This window comes from Arctopsyche grandis, chromosome 11, assembly GCF_051622035.1.
Source record: "Arctopsyche grandis isolate Sample6627 chromosome 11, ASM5162203v2, whole genome shotgun sequence".
Lineage (NCBI taxonomy): Eukaryota > Metazoa > Arthropoda > Insecta > Trichoptera > Hydropsychidae > Arctopsyche > Arctopsyche grandis.
The window spans coordinates 22027507-22049922 of NC_135365.1; the positions used below are offsets into that span (position 1 = coordinate 22027507).

General features: G+C 35.4%; 2 protein-coding genes across 7 annotated transcripts in view; one reads left to right on the forward strand and one right to left on the reverse strand.

Moving 5' to 3' along the window:
* Positions 1-1147: 1147 nt before the first annotated feature.
* Positions 1148-22416, reverse strand: part of kay (transcription factor kayak) — a 41533-nt gene continuing 20264 nt past the window's right edge. For 2 of the 6 annotated variants that reach the window (XM_077440696.1, XM_077440698.1), the window contains exons 2-5: positions 3171-3342; positions 2471-3065; positions 2088-2379; positions 1148-1814 (exon numbers count right to left, since the gene is read on the reverse strand). In XM_077440696.1, coding sequence (XP_077296822.1) covers positions 1797-1814; positions 2088-2379; positions 2471-3065; positions 3171-3342 — 1077 coding nt within the window. In that variant the 3' untranslated portion in view covers positions 1148-1796. Of the gene's footprint in view, positions 1815-2066; positions 2380-2470; positions 3066-3170; positions 3343-5136; positions 5357-22416 lie in introns of those variants that run through there. The other 4 variants (XM_077440695.1, XM_077440697.1, XM_077440700.1 and 1 more) reach the window with 3 other exon arrangements.
* On the forward strand, positions 7433-12249 carry LOC143918723 (uncharacterized). The gene is made up of 4 exons (XM_077440741.1): positions 7433-7715; positions 9562-9803; positions 9875-10280; positions 10392-12249. The coding sequence occupies exons 2-3, from the start codon at positions 9795-9797 to the stop codon at positions 10277-10279; spliced, it is 414 nt and encodes a 137-aa protein (XP_077296867.1). The 5' UTR covers positions 7433-7715; positions 9562-9794; the 3' UTR covers position 10280; positions 10392-12249.

A 22416-nucleotide genomic window follows, 5' to 3' on the forward strand; every position in this document is an offset into this window, starting at 1 on the left:
CGTACACACAAAATCGTTACATACTGTATAAAAGATACGGTGACCTCTGGTACAAATTATATTATATTTATATATACATACATATATAAATAATTAATAAATTTCGTTATTACTTGGTAATAAATTTTAATATAAATTAATTTAAATTCTAAATTGCAAAAACATCCACTGCTTATTAATGACATCGACTTGTGGTTTTCTTATCTATCTTATTAACATGTAGTACAATTGTATGTATGTACATAGCACATCAATAAACAGCAGAAATAGTATACAATATATTATCATTTGTTTAAGGTTAAATTGAAATAAAACATATTGTCTTACTTTAAAGAGATCACTACAAGTAAATAAAGCACACTCACTCAAAACTCGGATGCAAAAAGATCAAGATAAATAAAAATTTGAATAATATTATACTAAGATTCTTCTAAAAGAACGAATTTAGCAAGATATAATATAAATATAATAAAATCAGAATTAAAAAACAAATATTAAACAGTCACAATAATCAATTTAATTGCAAGCACTCAATCATACTCATAAAATTCTCTTAAATATAATATTGCTGAATAATGAAAATTATTATACGATAGTATTTGGTTTGAATACAAACTAATTATTATATTTAAAAAAAGTCACACTTTTTATTCCTATTATGAAGTTTGTCTTGCAAAATGGAATTACGCTAACTTCTGGTCATAAATAATTTTATAAAAAAATTACCAAAATGCACGGGGTATATAATTATACATAGAGGATGGATTTCACTTTAAATATTCTAAATACTTTTGCTATTTTACGTCAATAAATCGAAGCTAATATATGTATATACCTCATTATATCTAAATTAAAATATTTGATGTTGTAAAAACATGGCCAAAATTTATCACATTTTCAATTGCATTTTTTCAAATCCACTGTTAAAATAAAATTAATTTGTATATAATTTATGCTTATTATATATTACAATAATATAAAGGCCTCTTTTTGTGAAAAGTGCACAACTCGAATCTCAATTGTATTATATTATATATATATAAAAAGAAAATAGACTATGCACATATCATTTCGGCGTTGAAAATATTGTTATAAATGATTGTATGTTTATATTTCATATTTTGAGCATATAATAAATTTAAATTTTGAATACAAGAATAACTCTCCTTAAGTAAATATGTACATATATAATTTGCACCATATAAAAATAAAGTAATATTTATCACTCGCGTAATTATTAAATTGAAAAATAACAATAAGAAAAAATACCACGGTACAAACATAATCACGAATTTTTCTAAAATTTATAGGAATATGTAAGTTGCAAATGAGCAAAAATACTTTGAAATATATTCTATAAAATTTAAAATATGCAATCTTCAATTATAATACGTATTCGAAAGATATCTTCTGTTACATCAAAAATATAATCATTTAATACTCATTACTTAGAACGAAAAATTGACACCATTTAAAAAACCTTAAGACGCGTTTATCATTATAAAAAACTGAAAATTTCATAAAAATTCTTCATTATTCAGCTTGGTAGTTATAGAGTTTAATATTAAACATGTGGAATTCTAATTTATAGGTATATTTAAATTATTGTTCAGCAATTTTTACGCTACTTTATCAAATAAATTTTAACTAAGTTCTTTTTTTCGTTTAATTATAAATACATAAAAAAATTACCACATATATTGAATACTACATAAACACATTCATAGAATGATAACTTTATAGTAGCTTCATTATCGTGTAATGTTTCGTAAACAGTGCGTACGGACACCTTTCGCTTATTTAATGCGATGTTCCTGTAAATTGAAAAAGTTAAATGAAAATTATTTCTCTGGTATGTAATAGAAATATGATCATTAATTCAAAAGCTTTGCAAGCAAGTTTAAAAATATATATATAAATACAACATTATATATTATATATTTCGACTTTAAAATATTAAATTTACCGTAAGAATGATTTTATTTACGGTAAAAAAATGCATTAAAAATTTTTTAAAATAAAATTCTATTATATTAATTACATAGAAAAAGTATTCAAAGGCTAACAAGTTTTGATGAGTTCATTACGTCTGGAGATCCTATTTCAGGTTGAGATTTCTGTTGTTGTGTAGCACATGGTTGTACTGGAGTAAGCCCTGTGCCACCTTCCATAAGACTTTCGAAGTTGAACGGGATTCCGTTTGATGGTGTCGTTATGGCAATTCCAGCGACTTCACTTAGGTTGCTATTGTTTTTAAGGCCGTGAGATTGCGACGGTGTTAAACTAAGTGGCACGTTGAGGAAGTTTGGTCTGTTGGGCTTGGGCATATTTTGAGATGGCACAGCAACTACTTGAGGATTAGCAGACGATAGCATAATCCTGAAAATAATTAAAGAAAAATTGTTAATATTTTTTCTACAATAATTGAAATTATAATAACGAATGTATGCATGTATTAAATGACAATTACCTTTTATTTGTTTGAGGAGAAGTGAAAACATCATTGTCTAAGCTGACAGGAGTTTCAAGTACTTCTTCTTTGACCCTAACATCGTTTCCGTTCACAGGATACATTATCAAATCATTCCTTTTTTCAGAGGCGATTATGGTTTGAAAATTTGGTTTTATATCTGGCGGACTATTGGTTCGTCTTGTAGCTTGCATTCGGCAACAAGCTCTATGCGTCTCGAGGATAAATTCAAGTTCCTCTCTGTTTTGTGTGAGTTGTCGAATCTCTTCTTGTAGTGTTTGCTTTTTCTTTTCCAAATCCTTTGTCTCGTCTTCTAATTCATTTGTATGGTCGAGTCTTCTTTTGCGGCAACGGGCGGCTGCCATTTTGTTTCTCTCGCGACGAACACTGCGTCGCTCCTCCTCCTCGGGAGAGACGTATATCGGAGCGTTGGCTGGTCGTCGACCACCCATTCCGCGACGACGTACGGGAGCCGGAGCGGATGGAGAAGGTGTGGGAGACGCCGATGGTCCGCTGTCTATACTTCCGCTGCTACTCGACGGCCCCGGAGACACTCTCAAAGAACCTCCAGCGAATCCGATAGTTTGTGACACACCTAAAACACAAACAATCACGTAAATAATCATACTCGGAATAAAAGGGAATCAAAAGAGTGACACATAGATATGAATCATAGCATTTGTATGCGAAAAATTAATACCTAAAGAGTTAGGCGCAACCGACGGGGGTACGAAGCCTGCTTGGTTAGAGTGTTGTTCAGCTTGACGGTGAAAATCTACAAACGTCTGCTCGATGCTCCTCAGGGTCGTTGGCGTTAGGGTAGCCGTGGTGCGAGTTGGGACTCCTGAATTGAGTCCGTCGTAGCTGGTCAACTGTAACAAAACAAACAGATCATAAGTAACATGTATGTAACTAGACTTTAAATATGCAAATTCAGAACATTGAGAAACACACAAAAGGGGTTGAAATTGAACAGAATCAATCAAATATATAACTATGCACTAACAAATTTGATTTATTTAATTGTGAATATTCTTTTATTTTTATACACGGGATACCGGTATTTATTTATTTATTTTTAATCTATACCAGGAAGGCCTAACAATTAACCCCAATGCGCCTTCCGGCCCAGAAACATTGTACATTTGATACAAGTATTATACAAAGTAAATCACACAGAGACATCTATGATTAAATTTGTAAATTTGCAGCATTTTGTACAATTCAGCGAAATTCGATATTGCTGAAAACTCGAAATTCGCGAGAAAATGGGTAAGGTTGCCAATTTGTTGGAACCGTTTCAATGAAAATCAGATAAATTGGTAAACTCTGATAAGAAAGTATCGACCTCGAGTCACAAATCCAAGGTCTGGCCAGCAGAAACCAGTGTGATTTGGACCCGTGACCACTCTGTTCAAATCATTATATGCTAACCACTAGTATATTATCGAATGTAATAACAAAAGAACAAACTTCTATATGTACTATTTGCTACCACTGTTTCCTCTATGGCGCTTAGTCTCCGGGCATTTACCGCCATCTATCGAAAAAAAAATTTTTTTTTCTATTGGAGTTTTATATTGTTTATAGGTAGGTAGGTAGCTTTTACCATTTTTTCATATTAAACAATTAAATTAAATATATTTGAAAAAAATTCGAGTGCAGATCGAACACAGAACCGACACATTTCATTTATTTATTTTTATTTAATAACTTAATATGCCAACACCCATTTGATGATACTTCATCGAGTACAACACTAGTCTTTATAATAATAAGGTCATAAATAAACAATTATATTACTTAGCGATGAAATTATCATAATAACTTGTATTGATTTCTTTATATATTGTACACTGGTGGTTTTACCCGGCTTCGCTCGGTATTTGTAATATAAGCCGCTTAAACATGGCCAATCTAATAGTAAAAATTTTATTAAATTTATTTGAATATTCATTTGTTTTATTTATTAAATTTAACGTCACAGATTCTACGAACCAAAACACATACATATATACAAAGTTTTTTTCAAAATTATATATTAGAAGATATGCATTTCAAATTGAGCATTTATATTGTGAATTATGCATTTATATACTGTATTCCATACAACAGTTTTCGCGCTTATTTTGAGCCTACTTAAAAATAATCTGTTTAGTTTAACCCTCAACTTTAAATTACAACCAATGACGCATCATCTCGTCCAACTTCAGATTAGAATGATTTCATCTTCTATACATTTTTTTTTTTGCAACATACACACAGTAGGTGTAGTTCGCTGATAAACATATACGTGGTTCTAATTAAAGCGATGAACACTTTAGGAAGCATAATTGAAACTTTCTGGAAATTTCATTGGACCGTTCAAATGCGGGGGCGCCAGTAGCGTCACCGCGCAATATTTCCCATGGCGAAACATAATTTATTATTTGCCTATTTAAGCCTGAAATGTGCATTGATGGATCGAAAATGGCGCGCTGAAGGAACGTCGCACGCGCCGATTAAATATAGGGTTTTGCGCGCACGCCAAAATATTTATACACGCGCGTCCGGTGTTGCCATGCCGAATTGCGCAGTTGAATAACGCACACCTCAATTAAATAATTAAAAGCAACAGGGGAGGGTAGGGGGGGATGTATCGCGTTGCATTTGGGTGAAAAAAATACCTGATGAAACAAGAGTTCCTTGGCAAGGATGTTGGCGATCTCGCACGCGTCCATGTCGATAATGTTTCGTAGGGTTTTGTTAATTAGTTATATTTAAAACAATATAATTTATTTCGAGTTTTTGACAATAAAATTGTTCGTGTGTTTCGCGCCGCGGCACGTTCGTTCGTTCGTAGCGGCTCACAGCCGCTGTGTGTCCGGTTATGGGCGGCAGCCGCCTGCCGCCCGCCGCCCACGCGCCTCAGCCCCGGCGAGCTGCACGCCGCTGGCGGATTGCCAACACCAGGTGCGAACACACAGGTGCCCACACTATATCTGATCTTAATTGGGGCGGGTGCCATCATTCCACAAATCCCATATTCCGCCATACATTTACTATGGGGGTGTTCACACCTGGAAGTTCCCCCTTCTCTTTTTTCCCAATATTTAAATATTCATTTGCCTGAAACCCAACTGTTATTAGAATACTGGACATGAAAGGGGCGAACTGGGACACAGCCAGATGGGCCTTCGTCTAAAAGGGGAGAATATATTACGTCTACCATTGTGGACTACGAAGTCACATATTTCACCAAATTAACCATTTGAGAGCTGACATATTTTCTGTTGAAAGAAAATTTCGCCAACATTTCCAACTAGAATTATTTAGAAATCCAAGAGAAAGCAGGTATAAAAATTGTAGTTAATCTAAACAAACCCTAGATAACTACTGCCGAGGATTTCGAGATTTGTAAAGGTGTGTTTAGACTCTCTAATATATCTTGCAATAATATAAAATAAACAAAAGAAGTCTATTAATGAATGTATTTTTCCAAAACTATTACAGTTCCATCTTCTTCATTGATGTTAAAATGTAATGCTCACAATCTAAATTCCAAGTCACGATCTAACAGTTAGGGATTTCCATCGGGTAATTATGCTATGGTTATAAATTCAGAAATTCCGGTGTAAGCGAGTCTTTATAAACGTTGACAAATGAATGACGCGGATTACACGATCCATGTTCAATGCATTTTTTTCAATGCTACCTTTAAAGGCTTAGCAGGTAGTATTCTTGTTTACTTTCTACATGCAAAATTTACAACGTCTATCGGCGTTTTGCAGGCGTATGAACTTGTCAGCAAAACGGCGATGGTTGGTCAGCGTTCAAAGGGTTAAATAAATTCCCAATCAATATAGAAAATAATGGAGAGTACTTTTTAGAATGAAACAAATATTTTTTTTTGGTTCTATTTACCAGTAGTGTTAAATTTGGCAACTCGCAAAATGAATCTACAAAAAAATATTGAGGTAATTCGTTTGGACTGTAAATACATAATGATTTGCAAAAAGAATACAACGTACATAATATTATGACATCGGCTTTTTTAAAATATTTTTTTTTGTAGAAAAAAAAAACAAAAGCAAATCCATACAATTTGATGATTGTATAGTAAACTGTTGCTGCTGTTGCATAATGAAGATTAATGAAGTTGAAAATGTTAAGTTTTCTTCGCGTATCCAAATATCGATTTTTTTGGTGTTGCCACATGAAATTTTCACTGTAGAAGTTTAAACAATTAAAATCTGACAAAACGAGAGGTTGGCGAAAAGTCAAACATATAAGATTACTGACCGCTAAACGTCAAGATGACCAAAATGTTTGCATTTTTAAACTTCACAATTACGATTATTTTTCACCATCGAACTATCAGAATCGATTTAAATTACCAAACCGCGCAAAATGGCAAAGTTTCAAAACGATCGGAAGACTCTAGGAATAAATACTGAATCGTTAGAAACATAGAAAACTCTAGTAATAAATTACGGACACGTATAAACAGACCTTCAACGCCGAACATCTACATAGCCGTCAATAAACCGGACATAAAAACAACCGCATTTTTGCATTCACGTGTTTAAAGTATCGCAAAAGGTATAAAGTAACAAGTATGAGATCATACAAACAAACAAACCCTACAGATTGAGAACGCGCGAAAAAAAAAACAAAACAAACGAGTCGTAAATTAGATTAAATTCTCAAACTTCAAAGTCGATTCTTTTATTACCGACAAATCGAATGGAAAAAAACCGATACGAGTTTCCCGCAAAGGAAAAACGCTATACTCGAACATAAATGAAAATACCGCATTGTCTTGTCCACGTACGTACGTACGTACATATTAATCCAGAGCACGTACGAACGTATCGAATTCAACAAATAAAATAATAAATAGATATCAAATGAGATTCGCCACTGGTGGAACTGTCAGTTCTTGCACCAGACGGATTAAATTTGGCATTTGACCAGCTCCGCGGAACAACCAGATAGACAGTGAGTCGCAGATCAGCTGCCCTTCAACACTGCCTCATCGGACTCGCAAGACCAAAAACACTAATGTGGAATTCGCATAAATTCGAAACGATACCAAACAACAAAGAAGTGAACACTTAAAAGGTCATCGTAGCAGTAATAAAGTCAACGCGAGATCTAAAAGGTCCTTAACGAGACTGGTGAAGTACAAACGGTTTCCGTAAATGCTATAATCATACAAGGTGAACACCACTCACTACTGATTAGAACCAGGACGATTTTAGTCGTATGTATTATTTACTTATACTTTGAGAATGGCGGCATATATGACAGAACCAATTTTATATATGTAGTTCTAGCGTTACAATCATTGATGTATAATACACTAGTTCCGCCCTTACGCTTTATACTGGTCTCCCTTTTGGCGCATGCAAAATACATGGCGCATGCACAGTTTCTCTCAGTAGGTAGGTAGGTACCGCTGCGTCGTAGGGAAAAAAACCTTTTTTCCCAACTTCCCCGCTAGTTAAACCCCCCGCACCCCTCAGTTAGTGAAGACAAGATCTCCGACCAAAATCACACGTCAGGGCCCATCTAGTGTATTATATATCTATGGTTACAATGCTACAATAACGCATGCAATTCCCATTCCCGTTTATCGAAAATATATATATATATATATATATATATATATATATATATATATATATATATATATATATATATATATATATATATATAGTTAGATTAAGTACAGTTTCTAAGACAATTGATTATATGTAAAAAAAATGCTTTCCAGTTAAGAACTGCTTTGAATAAGTCCGAAGTGTTGGAGTAGTTCTGGATCAAAGCGTTTCAACGCTTAATTTCTGGGTACTATACCGGTTCAAACGAATTCAATTTAACCGTCTGGCGACAATAGTCTTGGAAAAGTGTCTGGTCTCAACTACACAGCTAAAGTATAAAGTTTTAGTCAATATTTAGGCATTTCCGCTGAGCAAGCCGACGCCGTCTGGTCGAGACGCCGAAGAGGCGTCTTGCCCCAAAAGTGGCGCCGACGCCTACAACACGCGACCGCAACATAATATATACATATGTACTTGGACAAGTATTAAAATGTATAAAATCGATACAGTTACCATAATCGGCAACATTATGAGCACAAACGTGACCTTGAAAATGTTGCGAATCTGCGTGAGAAAAACAACCTGGTTCCCATCATCTGTCAAACCAAAATGCTGCTTAGGTTCCCATACACATATTGTACCAGACGAAGTTGCACAAATCATATTGAATTGTATGTCAACTAGTTAACTGGCTTTGTACTAATACGACGAACTAATTTAATCTTTGCTTCAGGATAATTTAATGTGGGACAATTATAAGCACATCCTCTCTTTGATTATATATAGGAAGATTTAATTTTTGCTTACAAAATCAACACCACTCAATTAAAGGTCTATTTATACCATCCAGCAGTTCACGGCTACAGCACAGTACAGCAGCTCACATCAACGAAAGTATATATTCATGCTATATACAGCAACACACATTTGGGCACGTTCAGACAAGTTTTGCGCCTCAATTTTAATGTGCGCATGCGTACTTTCGTCAGTGCGCGTGCACTCGCTACTGTGAATATTTCCACAGTGACAAAGAACACCGATTTTGCTTATTACGCTACGGTGACATTTACTGCTGTATCGTATGAATAGATTTTGTCGGCTACTGCTGTTACGTCTACGCCACGTTAGACATGAATGTGTCCATATAAAATGTACCAAAGAATACTCGTCGTACTGAGCTGTGCTAGTATGAATTATGTAGACATGTGGAAGATTCTGGACAGTGAGTATCGTACTAAAATATCCACAAATTGGTATCAACAGTAGTCTGATACAATTTCATTTTCATTATTATTTATTTTTACTCAATCAAACACGCACACTCGTCTTAACAGAATACTCCAATGCAACGAGTGTGCATACAGATTAAGAATTATTATCGATTCTGTATAAGGTACAAAGTTATTATTTAATTATATTTTTACATCAAACATGACATCTATGGTCAAACATTGTACAGTGTTGTAAGTATTGTACAAGGCAAATACAAACGATTTACATCCACAGAGACATCTATGGACAAATTAGCAGCATTTATTCAAAGCAGCGAATATCGAGAAGCTGGATGACTCGATTTTTTGCGAGAGATTGTCAATTTGTTGGAACTGTTTCAATTAAATCAGATAAATTGTCAAACTCTGATAGGAAACGATCGACTTTGGAGTCACGTATCCAAGGTCTGGCCAGCAGCACACATCAGGGATAGAACCCTTAGACCACACAATCGAAACCATTGATCTATGCTGCTGGTATGTATGTATATATGTATGATTCGTGAAATTGCTAATGTCAATTCAGTTTTGGTTAAAATAATTTTTAGCGAAGATTCAGCAGTTGGTGTCAGAAGCAGGATGCGATACCGACCGCACGTCAACAGAATACCAATACGAAGCTGAGGATAGTATCTAACACTAGTATGAAAGTAGTGACGTCGTCCATACATAATCACACGTCAGATGACAAGACACCTACATATAATAACGGATCGCCAAAACATTCGCAGTGGACTTTTTACCTGTGGAACGACCTTGAAGCTGACACTAAAGACAAAACGCCTCGACAAGTCGATGTCAAAAGCGTCCAAATTCGGTCAGAGAAACGCCATCAATTTCTAATTTACATACGCACCGATAAATGTCGTTATTGTTGTAGGCAGAAAGACAATGAACACGAAGGCTTGGCAGGAGCTTGTAAAACACTTGGAACAAATACACCACGACAATGATGTGCGTGTTTATAATATAAATACATATAATACACTTTAAACGGTGATTATCTATGGAGGCACTTCACATTGTGCAAGGTTTTTTTTTTTTTTTTGGTGCCATATTTGGCAGATCCAACGACAATACTCGGATGTGGAAGAGGTGGAGGTATGTTGGCGTCTGTCTGCTGCCCGAGAGGAATGCCCGGCATTTCCGAGATAACTCGGCCAGCGTAAGCATTTCCGACAAAGTTTTGTTACACTCAATTTCACAACTCGAGAAAAAAATCCTGTCACATTCGAACGGAGCACATGGCGATTGCTAATTAAACTGCTGCTACATATGTATGTACGTGTCTTTCCGAGAAGTCTTCGGATTACTCAGTTTGATAATATATGTAGTATAGTAAAATTAGTAATTGTTAAGATGTGGAGCGACGCAACGTGTACCGCATGTGTCAATAAAGGTGACTCACAAGACGATGAGTAAAATTAAATATGAAAAAAATTTGCGAAAAACAGAACGGTGAAGTGATTCATTCTCATTGTCCGCGTTTTGCATTCCTGAGGTGAGAATTGAGTGAGTTATTGGGGGGTTGGGTGTTGGTTTTACTACGCGACCCTACCTGTGCATTCTGCGGTGAAAGCGACTTCAATAAAAATGCAAAGTAACGGCATTGCAAGCATAAGCTACTGAATAATTTAAAAAAATCTGAAATCAAAAACGAAATAAAGGTGTCGGATTCGAACACCGTTTTTATTATTATTGCAATGAAATTGAAACACATCACTACAATCGCATCTAGAGAATCATTACCGCTGGTAGTGGTTTTTGTAAAACAAGCATTTTTTAGATATAGCCAGTAGTATAGCTCAGTATTTGCATTATTGCTAACTACAGAGAGGTTCTCGGGTTCAAGTCCTGGGTAGAACTCGATTGAAGTGAATTTACTTGTAGTATTTTTACACTGCTGCTGGTCAGACTTGGATATTTGTGACTCTAAATTGATTGTTTCCTACCAGAGTTTGCCAATTTATCTGATTTCATTGTTGAAACGATTCCTCATCAAATTGGCAAAACCATTCTACACATTTGTCAACACTATTTGAGAATGATTTCAAATTTATAATCTATAAATTTATATAGGTGTCGCTCATGGGTTAAGCCCGTAATTGCATCGTAGTAAAAAATTTTATATACGTATATACCAGGAACGCCGAATAGGTAAACCCCACTGCGCCTTCCTGGCCAATTACAAACAATGCAGCATTTTTTTTTATCACAGAAGACGCTGAATTACGAGACACCGAAAAAATTCGAAATTAACGGGACATCTGTGAATTTTAACTTGTACATTTATCATACTCAAATAGTGGTGACATAGTAGGTAGGAAGGTTTTTAACCAATTTAATCAAGGAACCGTTTCAACAATGAACTTAGAAAAATTGGCAAACTCTGGTAGGAAACGATCGACTTGGAGCCACAAATAACCAAGTCTGACCAGAAGCAATACAGATAATACTCGGAATAAATTATTTTCAATCGAGGTCAACCCACGGGATCGAACCAGGCAACCTCTCAGTCGTTAGCATTAACGCAACCACCAAGCTATGCTACTGGGTAAAAGTAATTTAAACGTATCGAAAGTAGGTTAAAAATAGCATTTTATGTGCTAGTTACTCGTATATGTTTATGTACTTTTCTCGTATTGTATGTAGCATATTTTCATAATAATAGTTTTTTGAGCTCCTTTCCTATTATGCTGTAGATTAACATTAGAATAATATAATACTATGATGACTAGCAAAATTAAATTAAAATTGTAAAATATCAAATGATGAGTAGATCGGTAGCTATTAAAATAGTTATAAGATGTATTGTGAACATGATTTAGTAATAATAATGAAAAGCAATTAAAAAAAATACATTTAATATCTGAATACACATAAATAATTGTCAGCCAAGGGCAGATGAAATATACAATGTGCATAAAATCTGAGTTTGAATTTAATTTTTTGAGGAGAAAATCAAGGTAAGGAAATTCCCAATATAAACATGTTTTGAACCATTTTTGCATCATATCTCGATAATTTTCCCAGAAGTTTGATATAAAAATATTCAAACAGTGATAAGAGGAGACATCGCCACCACCTCCGGAACTGATTCATCACGAGCACGTGCCATGTACTAAGCCGGTTTCAAAGGCGGCAAAAACACATTACTCACATCTTCGGAATCGCGGTTTTGTCGCTAATCGTTTACATAATAACACCACTTGAACAGAGGGTTAAAAATTCCAGGGGGGACTTAAAAAATAAAGATTCGAAGCGAACGTGGGTTCATCGAAAGAAAGCATCGCCCGTACGGATATATTAGACACGTGTACAAGTGACGATAATTATCGTAAAAATACACACTATGATATTATATACGAAAGATAAGTGCGAATCGTTTAATATTTTATTGTACTACGTTTTAGGCAAATGTTGTGTGTACATATCGGCGCGGATGTGTGAAAAGATTATCTTATCTCGGTCGCAAGGATCGGTAAAGTTATCAACGGCGACGAATGACAGCGGACACGGCCATATATAATATAATATCGCGAATGCAAAAAATTAAATAGAAATAGGAAAAAATTACGATATGCTTTAATGGAAAAAACAAACATCGATGGGAGGGGGCCGCCCCCGTGAACGGTGCCGCCCGGGGCAAGGTGTTCTCGTCCTCGATAACGGTACTGTGACATACATAACGTTCGTTTTCACGGACAATACCGATTTTGCGCACATATTGACAATTTTCTTCTGACGTTATTCGAATTTGGTGGTAATAATGTTTTTCAACAGTTGATGATTGTACTACAGACAAACTACACTCGAAAATGAAAAATATACATATGTAGTGCTGGGACTTTTTGACTAAATTAGTACATTACTGCGAATACATGTTGCTAATAAAAATGAGCAGTATTAGCAATAGGGGACAAATGTTTTTATACCTTGCGCAATTATTGCGTTTCTCTTTAAGCTGGTGATAGACTTGATTATAGTATTAAGAAATTTTACGATACATGTAAGAATAAGTTAAGTAAATAAAACCTTGCAAAAACACTAAGACTATTTGAATATAAAAATATGTTATATGTACATACACATGGTGTTGCTTCGGTATGTTTTAGTTTAAAAAATATACCTAAATTCATATAAAACTTTATTATGTAAGTTTGTATATTGGCGCGCAGGATAGCGCGCGGGATATTGGCATGCAGAATAGCAAGCGGGATATTAGCGCGCAGTACAACCCCGACTTAAGTAGCGCGCAAAATTGTTTTTTTTTTTTTTGTATTTTTGACTGCTCATTTAAATAAATGTAAATACCCAAGATAACTTTTCTGCCAAAACTACACCTGATTTGAAATAAATTGGTACTTTTACAAACGTATCCATAAAATTTTAATTTTCGTTTAAAATTTTGGATATCGATAGAAAGTAAATTTGACACGATAATAATAAGATAAGATAAAGAAATTTCAACATGTGAAATTTTCAAATTTCGGACAGGTATATACTAAACCGGTCATTTAAAACCAGACACCTTCGATTATACATTTAAGTATTACTGTTAGAAATAGAGCTTTTGGGTAATAGTCTTTCTTATTTATTTTATGGTTAAATTTTCATATATGTTTCAATTTTTTAGAATAAATGTTTTGAATTTTTTAATTATTAATAATAAAAAATAATAATTTGCGCGCTAAAGTCGGAGCGCTTAAATCAATGCACCCAGAAGTTTCTACAGATCTAGTATTTGTTTGATAATTACAAGAAATGTTTCTTAGTAAGATAATATGAAAATTTTATCCTTGGGTGTTCCAATACGAGACATTAAAAAAGGTTTAATCAATTAATGAAATGCTTACATACAATTTTTGTTTATAAGAACTTGATTTGGCAAGTCGAAGCGCGAATTATCTTGTATACATGTACACAAGATATCTTGTATGTGCATATTTTTCCAATCGATTAATTAATATATACATATATTATCTATTATACATCACTTTAAAATTTATGAATTTATATGCCGATAAAAAGAAAACGTTTCATTTATTCAATTTGATAATCAAGTCCATATAATATAATCATATCGATTCACTACACAATTGACACACACTGTAAAATAAAAATAATAAATCAAACTCATTGTATGTCAAAATATTAAGTTTTTGTTATTGAACTTAAAAAAAGTGAACGATGATGAGTCATAAAATAATCTGACAAAGAACACTATCAAAAGTTCATGAACAAAATTTAGAATAAAATTCCTTGTGACAATCGTTACTTGAAAGCATTTATTCATCGCACTTTAAAAGACAACGATTAAAAACCTATAACAAACCCGAGCATTTGTGGAAAAGAAAACGATCGAACATTCAAACAAACAAACAAAAAAGGGTCAACTTTCAATTTCAATCTTCACCACACACGAGAAAGAGCCTTTGTCACGCAAAGGGTTAAAAGCAAGTGCCCATTATCGACAATTTCACAACAAACAAACACAGGTAAATAAAATACGATAAGCAAACACAATAGGGTTTGAATGGGTACCTGTAAAAGTTTCTAAAAGGCAATTAAGCAACCGAACACTTTCAGTGCGTACCAGAAACTGTTTATCGACCAACAAGCAGATTAATTTATAAACCGACACGAGATTACGGGAAAAACCCAAAAATTGACACTCGATACGCTATCAGCATGTAAATATAGCGGAAGAAAAGATTAAATCGAACAAAACTCGCAGAATAATTATTAAAACCTCTACACGAATGGTCGCCGATAAATACACAATATTTATTCACCGATATATGTATTTATTGAGCGAAGATAAGAGACGGCGCAATTTTATAATAATAAAATTATCGATACACTAATAATGAAAAACACGTAGGGATTTGAAGATTAAAAGTGCCGGCTTATCCGTAAAATTGAAGGTTGCATTTAGTTTAAGGTCTCATTAGAGCCTGTCGTTGTAAAGGTCGTCAGCGATAATGATAAAACTGAGTAATTACACCATTTCTGTAGAAGTGTCCTAAAAGACTATACACGAGCCACAAAACTTGCTAATTCCATTACTTGGTCTAAATCAACAACAATTTATAACAAAAGACAAAAAAGCAAAATGTATTTCAGATTGAAGATGAACCTAACCTACCAGTTTATATTTATTTTAGGTTATGAATAGACATCGGAAAGGGATTAGAGCAATATCAAAAAATGAGCCATAAAACAATTAATGATTTTGTGGAAGGTGTACATTTTGATCATGCTACAAATTAGGATTCGATTGAAGTGTACATAATTACTAGGGATTGCAATCTACCGTCAAATTTAGTTTACCGGTAAACGGCGAATAGTTTCTTCCATTATCGGATTACCAGTTTTACCGGCAAATAAAAAAAAAAACATGGATTTAGATAACTGTATGTGGTTAATTTTACTAAAAACGTTAACGTAGATTGAACCGCAAAAAATAATCAAATAGTGAATAATGTCATATAAATATGTACATAAAATCCACTCTTAATAATTAATAATCATAATTGAAACAATCGTCTGATCGCATTTATTACGACTGGGTTTGTCTGTGTTGCCACTCTTAACCACTTCATCGACACTTCAAGCGCACCGGTGCGCGCTCCTTCGTTTATAAGGCTTTGACTCGAAATTAATTTTGGTTTCTTCACAGTGACATCTAAAAATATCCTGTTATAGTAATGAAATAGTTTGTGATATTGATATATTCAAGAGGTAGTGTCAAGGGTTGGCATTAGACACATACATATAATAAAATAATCGAATCGGTTTCTACACATGAGTGGCGATTAAGTGGTTAAGCATGCATCAGTGTATTCATTCCATCGTAATTTTGGACATTAAATACGAATACAAATCGATTTGTATCAGTATTAAATGTTGAATCAATTCTGAATAGATTTTTGATGCAATATTATACCTGTATATGAACTTGATTCGCGATTAAAATAATTTTCGGTAAATTTTTCAATTTACCGATGGCGAAATGTTGACGATTTACCGGTAAATCCGTAAACCGGTAATGCATCTTAATTGTTACGACAATTATGAATGTGGCATTGTTTATTTCGATACAAATAGGCACTTCCCAAACAAAACATTCGATATGACGTATTTTTGATCCATATTGCGTGATTGATATCAATCGGCGACATCTCTCCACGAAACAATTACTATTGTCAAAATTGATTTAATCTTTAAACTTTGTACAAAAGTCTAGATTTCAATCTGTGAGAAATATCAATTCAAATTTATGCCGATTCGAGATAAAATTTTAAATATATTCCGCCCATTGTACATTTATTTAGACAGTATAGGGGCTAATACAATTAAATATGTAATCAGTTGGATCAAAATGCTCGGTGAGATTTCAGGGAATGCGGCAAGGCAATGAATTGGTTGCGAATTTTTCGTCGAAATTCAGCTTGATCGTGGTGCAATACTATGGATGAGTCATCGAGGCAGTTATGTACATATTGTATGCATACCGTGGAAATTCCTAGAATTTAAATTTCAGAGATAAAATACGTGACAGATAATGTGAAACTTCAACGCTTTCGTTAAATGGGAACGTTTCAAAGCACGCTTAAAAAAAACAAACATTGAAAACACGTGTTGGCTAATTCACAACAGAAGACGAAATGAATACATTCTTTCTCAAGCACAAAATTTTTATCATATAAACAAAATACAGATTTATAAGCGGGGATTGTAAGGGCATATACACATATAGAGGCACGCAGCGCGTGTTTTTTTTCTAGATGTAAAAAACGCTAGCACGCATTATCTATGCTATGGCAGCAGGGTTTTATTTATTAATCCTTGTATTAATATAGGTTCTGATAACGGTGATTATCATATTTGAAGAAATGTAGGAGAAACTTGTCGAAACTTGTTGGAAAAAAGAGCCCCTGCAGATTTTTCACCACGGGAATCCAAGAACGTTCCCGTGCCGCTCGATTCAGTGTTTTCCCCCTAAAAGTCGCACTTTTGATTCGAATGAATTGAAGATCGTCATAGTCTAATCATTAAATCCTTACGCATGTATGCCTTCATGTGCACATACGATATTGTTTATTTTGTATCAGTGGTTAGAAATGGTTCTTATGTGTGGTTGTTCTGGTGCAATATTGTCTCGTTCTCCGAGGACAGGGTATTCGTTGGGGGGGGGGGGGGGTGGAGGCCTCATATCGAGGGGTTTATGGGTCGAATTCTTTGACCTTTAAAGTAGGTTTAGGATAGTCTAAAGAAAATAACAAGTCAAAATTCAATAACAAAAAGGTTTTGGATTTGTTCTGTCACTTGAGTTAGAACTGTCAAATATAGTAAAGGATAATATTTTTGGCACGGCTGTAAAATAAATAACACGATAAATGCCAAAACGACATTTAATAACAAAAATAAAATTTGACTTTTCAGTGAAATCATAGCCAACAATTATTTATTTAAGGGTTAGGTTCGGTTAGGTTAAGTTAGGGTTGGCCCTATTCATTTAAGATTACTTTGCTTTTAGGGTCGGTATTTATTGTTGTCAAAATTTATTTTTGTTACTGGTAACCCATTTGACGTTTGATTTTCCGGGCCGAAACCGAATCTGTCGTGCGAGCAATTTTAGACGGGGGCATTATTTTTATTTGCCGGGACGATAAATGGTACCCTATAGTAAATACACTCAACTAACCAAAACTGTCATAGCGATTGCCTTTACTTGGCACGAAATGCGATGTGATTTATCAACCCTTATCATATTAATTCGGAGAAACCCTTATCACCGCAGACAGATAGCAAGTTGCAACGCGACTTCTGACGGTCGCACGACACAAAAAAAAAAACCACGGAATAAAATTAACACACTATTGAGAAACGTCTCGCGCGCGAAAAGGTTACGTTAGCGAAATAAACACACAAACAAATAATAAACGTCCACGTACATACGTACACACAGTTCAACGTCCGTGAATTCGCATTTCGAAGATCGCCACAACGAGTCGAAAATAATAACAATAACGAAAATTGCACTCGAATACAAAACACCTGAGCGCAGCGTGACGCACTGGGGATTTCCAGGGCCGCGCCGACCAAACGAAATCAGGCTCCACTTACTTCGGGGTGCGGTTTCGCACTAAGGACGACTTGCGCTTTCACAATCGATCGGTGGGGGATTCCCCCAAGGCGGCCGGTTTTCCACGTGTTTCACAACAACTTGGCACACAACACTGGCGAGATCGGACACTCCAGGACACGTGCAGTTCCCGAATCACTCGGTGGGATGACGTGCGTGCCAGACGAGACTCGGCGAGGATGTGAGGATGCGCAGACGCAGGTCCGTGGACGGTAAACGAGTGTAAACAAAGCGACGCGTGTTTCGACAGGTCGAGTGGCGAGTAGTTGGCGTATTGCTCGCTCGACGTTCGCCGTCACAATGGAAAACGCGACGGCGGGTTTTCCGGTCGCCGCCTGATAAGGCCGAGGCGAGGGGAGGAGCTGTGGGGGAGGGGAGGGGAGGGGCGGAGCCCCCCGGTCTAGACGAGGGGGCTGACGCCCTCGTCCACGCGAATTTCGATTCGTCCTTTTATTGGTGTCCGTTTGAGGGTCTTGAACTCTTCAGTTTAGAGTGTGAGCTTCTTTTACGATTGCGACAAGTGATCATTTCCAGCTTATGGTATGGGCTAGCGATCAATCCGCTTCAGGGTCTATTCATACTGACACAGCACGTGAAGGCAACTGCACGTAACCAGCAGTACGAAAAGTATTCGTCGACACATTCGGAGTCTAGGCTTCAATGGGGGGAGCGCTCGATAATTTTCAAAATATGCTTTTGATTTTTTTATTGGCACTCAGCGTGCATTTTCCAGGAAAGAGGGTTCGTTAAAAGAATATTTCGAGAGCTAGAGCAAAAAATAAATAAACAATAGAACCCATTTAGCACGTAGAGCGCCGACTGTAGTAATAAGTAGAGGTAGAACCGGAAGCTTGCCGTCTATTGATCCATTATTGTAAATGCTCAACATGTGAACAATGAACAGCGCGCTCTGGGTCCGTTCTTTAGTAATAAGTAAGGGCCGGACCCAGAAGGTGCCGCGTATTGTTAAAATGTTGTAAATGCATTGTTAAAGGTTTGCCGAACCTTTTTTACAAAGGATTTACAACAATGGAACAATGAGCGGCACCTTGGCTATCCTACCTCTAGTAATAAGTCTAAAGAGCGCCCAGAGCGCGCCGTTCATTGTTCACATGTTGTAAATGCATTGTTAAAGGTTTGCCGAACCTTTTATACAAAGCATTTACAATAATTGAACAATAGACGGCGCGCTCTGGGTCCGCGCTTTAGTAATGGCTAGTGGTGCTACCCGGCTTTGCTCGGTTCCACTTTTCACGATCTCTTTCGTTCTAGCACGGATATAATAGAAGTAACTTGAAATGGAAATTCAGTCTACATAGTAGTGAGAATATCGTCGAACCATGAAAAACTTCTTGATTTGTTTTTTTTTTGTAAATTTATTTGAATCGAAAAAAATTAATATTATATAACGACCGACCAATCACAAACGACTTTGACCAATCCAGCCAAACAGAAAATACTTCGATGACAGCCAATCAGAAACAAATTACAAACGCCGTTTCGGTTTTATATATGTATTCTTATTATTATTATTATTATTATATGTACAAATATACAAATAAGAGCCGGGACATAAGTATACTATTTATTAAGGAAAAAACTAAGATATTAAATATATAATATTTATTCTTAATTTCATTAGAGGGTGTAGATGATTTGTATTTTAAAAACATTGTATAACATTTTGACATTAAATTATCAGAAATAAAATATTGTTGTCATTCAATATGATCAATTAAAAAAAGTAAGCGCCGCAGACGAAAAATTTTAGCGGATGTTGAAGAAGCCTTTGTGTAGAATATGAGCACAATGGGTCACTGTTCGAAGAAGAGTATCTTCAAAATACTACATCATTGTATTGTGACAATATTGGCTCGACGATACGACGCAAACAATATTGCACCATATGGTCGCACTCTGTAATGCATATGTAAGCCGATTTTGCTTTGCACTCGGCCAAAACTTGTCTGAACGTGCAGAAAGGTCCGTTGCTATATAGCATGAATATAAACCGTCTTTTATGTGAGCTGCTGCGCTGTGCTGTAGCCGTGAACTACTGGATAGTATGAATAGACATTTAAAGGTAAAAAAATATGTTTTCGATTTGAAAAAAAAAGTTCAGTGCAAAGTGCAAAAGGTGGAGATAAAAGTAAACATTTTAAATACTTTGAAATGCGCCGCTCGCAATTTTTTATTTATTCAAATTAGAATATACACAAAAGTGTCTAGTTTTATGTCTAGAGCTACCAAATTTGCTATATATACATACTATAATATTTCATACTCCAACTTAAACATTGTAGACGGTTTTTTGAAAGGTCGGATCAAAAGAAAAGATTTCGAATTAAGTTTTCTACATTTTCATTAACCTTATCTAACTGAATTCAATATTTATAATTTTCTATGTTTTAATAATTGCCTTCATTTATTTATATACTATGGCATACATACATATGTAGATCAACGTGGACTTTGTGTTTGTGATTATCTCTTAACGAACTGAACGATTAGATTTACTTCAGTAAGTAATGGAATCGATATCTCAATTTTCTCAAAGTCTAATTCTAGTGGTATTGCGCCGGAAAAGTCTAGCCATTATTTTATAAATTGAGCTGTACTATAAAATTATTCATTATTTTACCGATAAACTCATAAACATGTGAAGTTAATTACTTTGTAGTGTGCTTATCCTACTATATACTACATGACATAAATCTGACAATATTGTTTTACCTACATTGTAATATTTAAAAGCTTGGACTACTAGAGTGAGTCCATGAGCCCGAATAACATTTATCTTCTACGCACGACTCACGACGAAGGCTTTTTAACGCAACTGGTACATACATACACAGATAAGTTTGTTAAAATTTTAATGGAGGCCAGGAGTTAGGCATTTCTCGAGAATTTTGCTTATCTTCGACAAATCCGAAGAGTGTTTTAAAACGACTCGAATGCATTTCTTGCACATGTAGTAGCGATAGTGGCGACGAACTGTCCGCGCCGAACAATGGAGAATCAACGACCTCGCGCATATACGCCATTACAATTATCGAATCGCTCAATACAAAATCGCAAAACGAGTTGAATTCAATCCAAATAATTTCAGCGCTGCGAAGAATTTTAAGTTGATCTGGCGGCTTAAGATAAGTTTTACGCTATTAACGACCCGATACCGATAAAACTCGCGCATCAATCCCTCCGCCACAGAACAAAGGTGAATAAGTTCGTAGATTTTTCGGGGTTAACGCTTGCGAAAGTTACGTGCGATTGATGAAATTACAATAACGAAGTGCTTCAATGCTGCCAAAAGTGCTAAAACCGTTAAACAATGAAATCCGACGAGCGTTTTGCATCTTTGGCGCGCAAAACAATAGAGGAGTTTTGTGCGCGAAAGGTTAACGAATCCTGCGCGCACGTGATTCCTTTTTTTCGCATTTTTATTATGAACGTATAAAAATACATGCACACGAGCGTTGGCCGCCTTTGACACAATGGTTGCCTCGACGACGCGACGGTGCATTTTGTGCATCAAAATTGCAACCCAAAAACGATTATGCAAATGAGGCCCGAGGTTTCGTAGAAATCTCGCAAAGGGACTCGCGGTAAATAATAAATGTGGCGGTTCTCGGAAAAGCGCAAATAAAACGTACATTCAATACCTTGAGTTTAATTTACAATCGCCAACATAAGTTTCCAAGTACTTTACGATGTGAAGTACTTGCGGTGACCTCGAATTGAAACCACCGAAGAGCGATATCCAAACGTAAGCCGGAAGTTTTATTAAATTCAAACACAAACACGCAAAATGCAATCCAATTCGATCCTTGGGTCGCACTGCAAATCGCATCTGGTATGCAAATAAGCAATTCGTTAATCTGCTTCGCAGAGTGAAGCAATCGGGCAGAGAGTGGGTCGCTCAGATCCAATTTGCCCGAT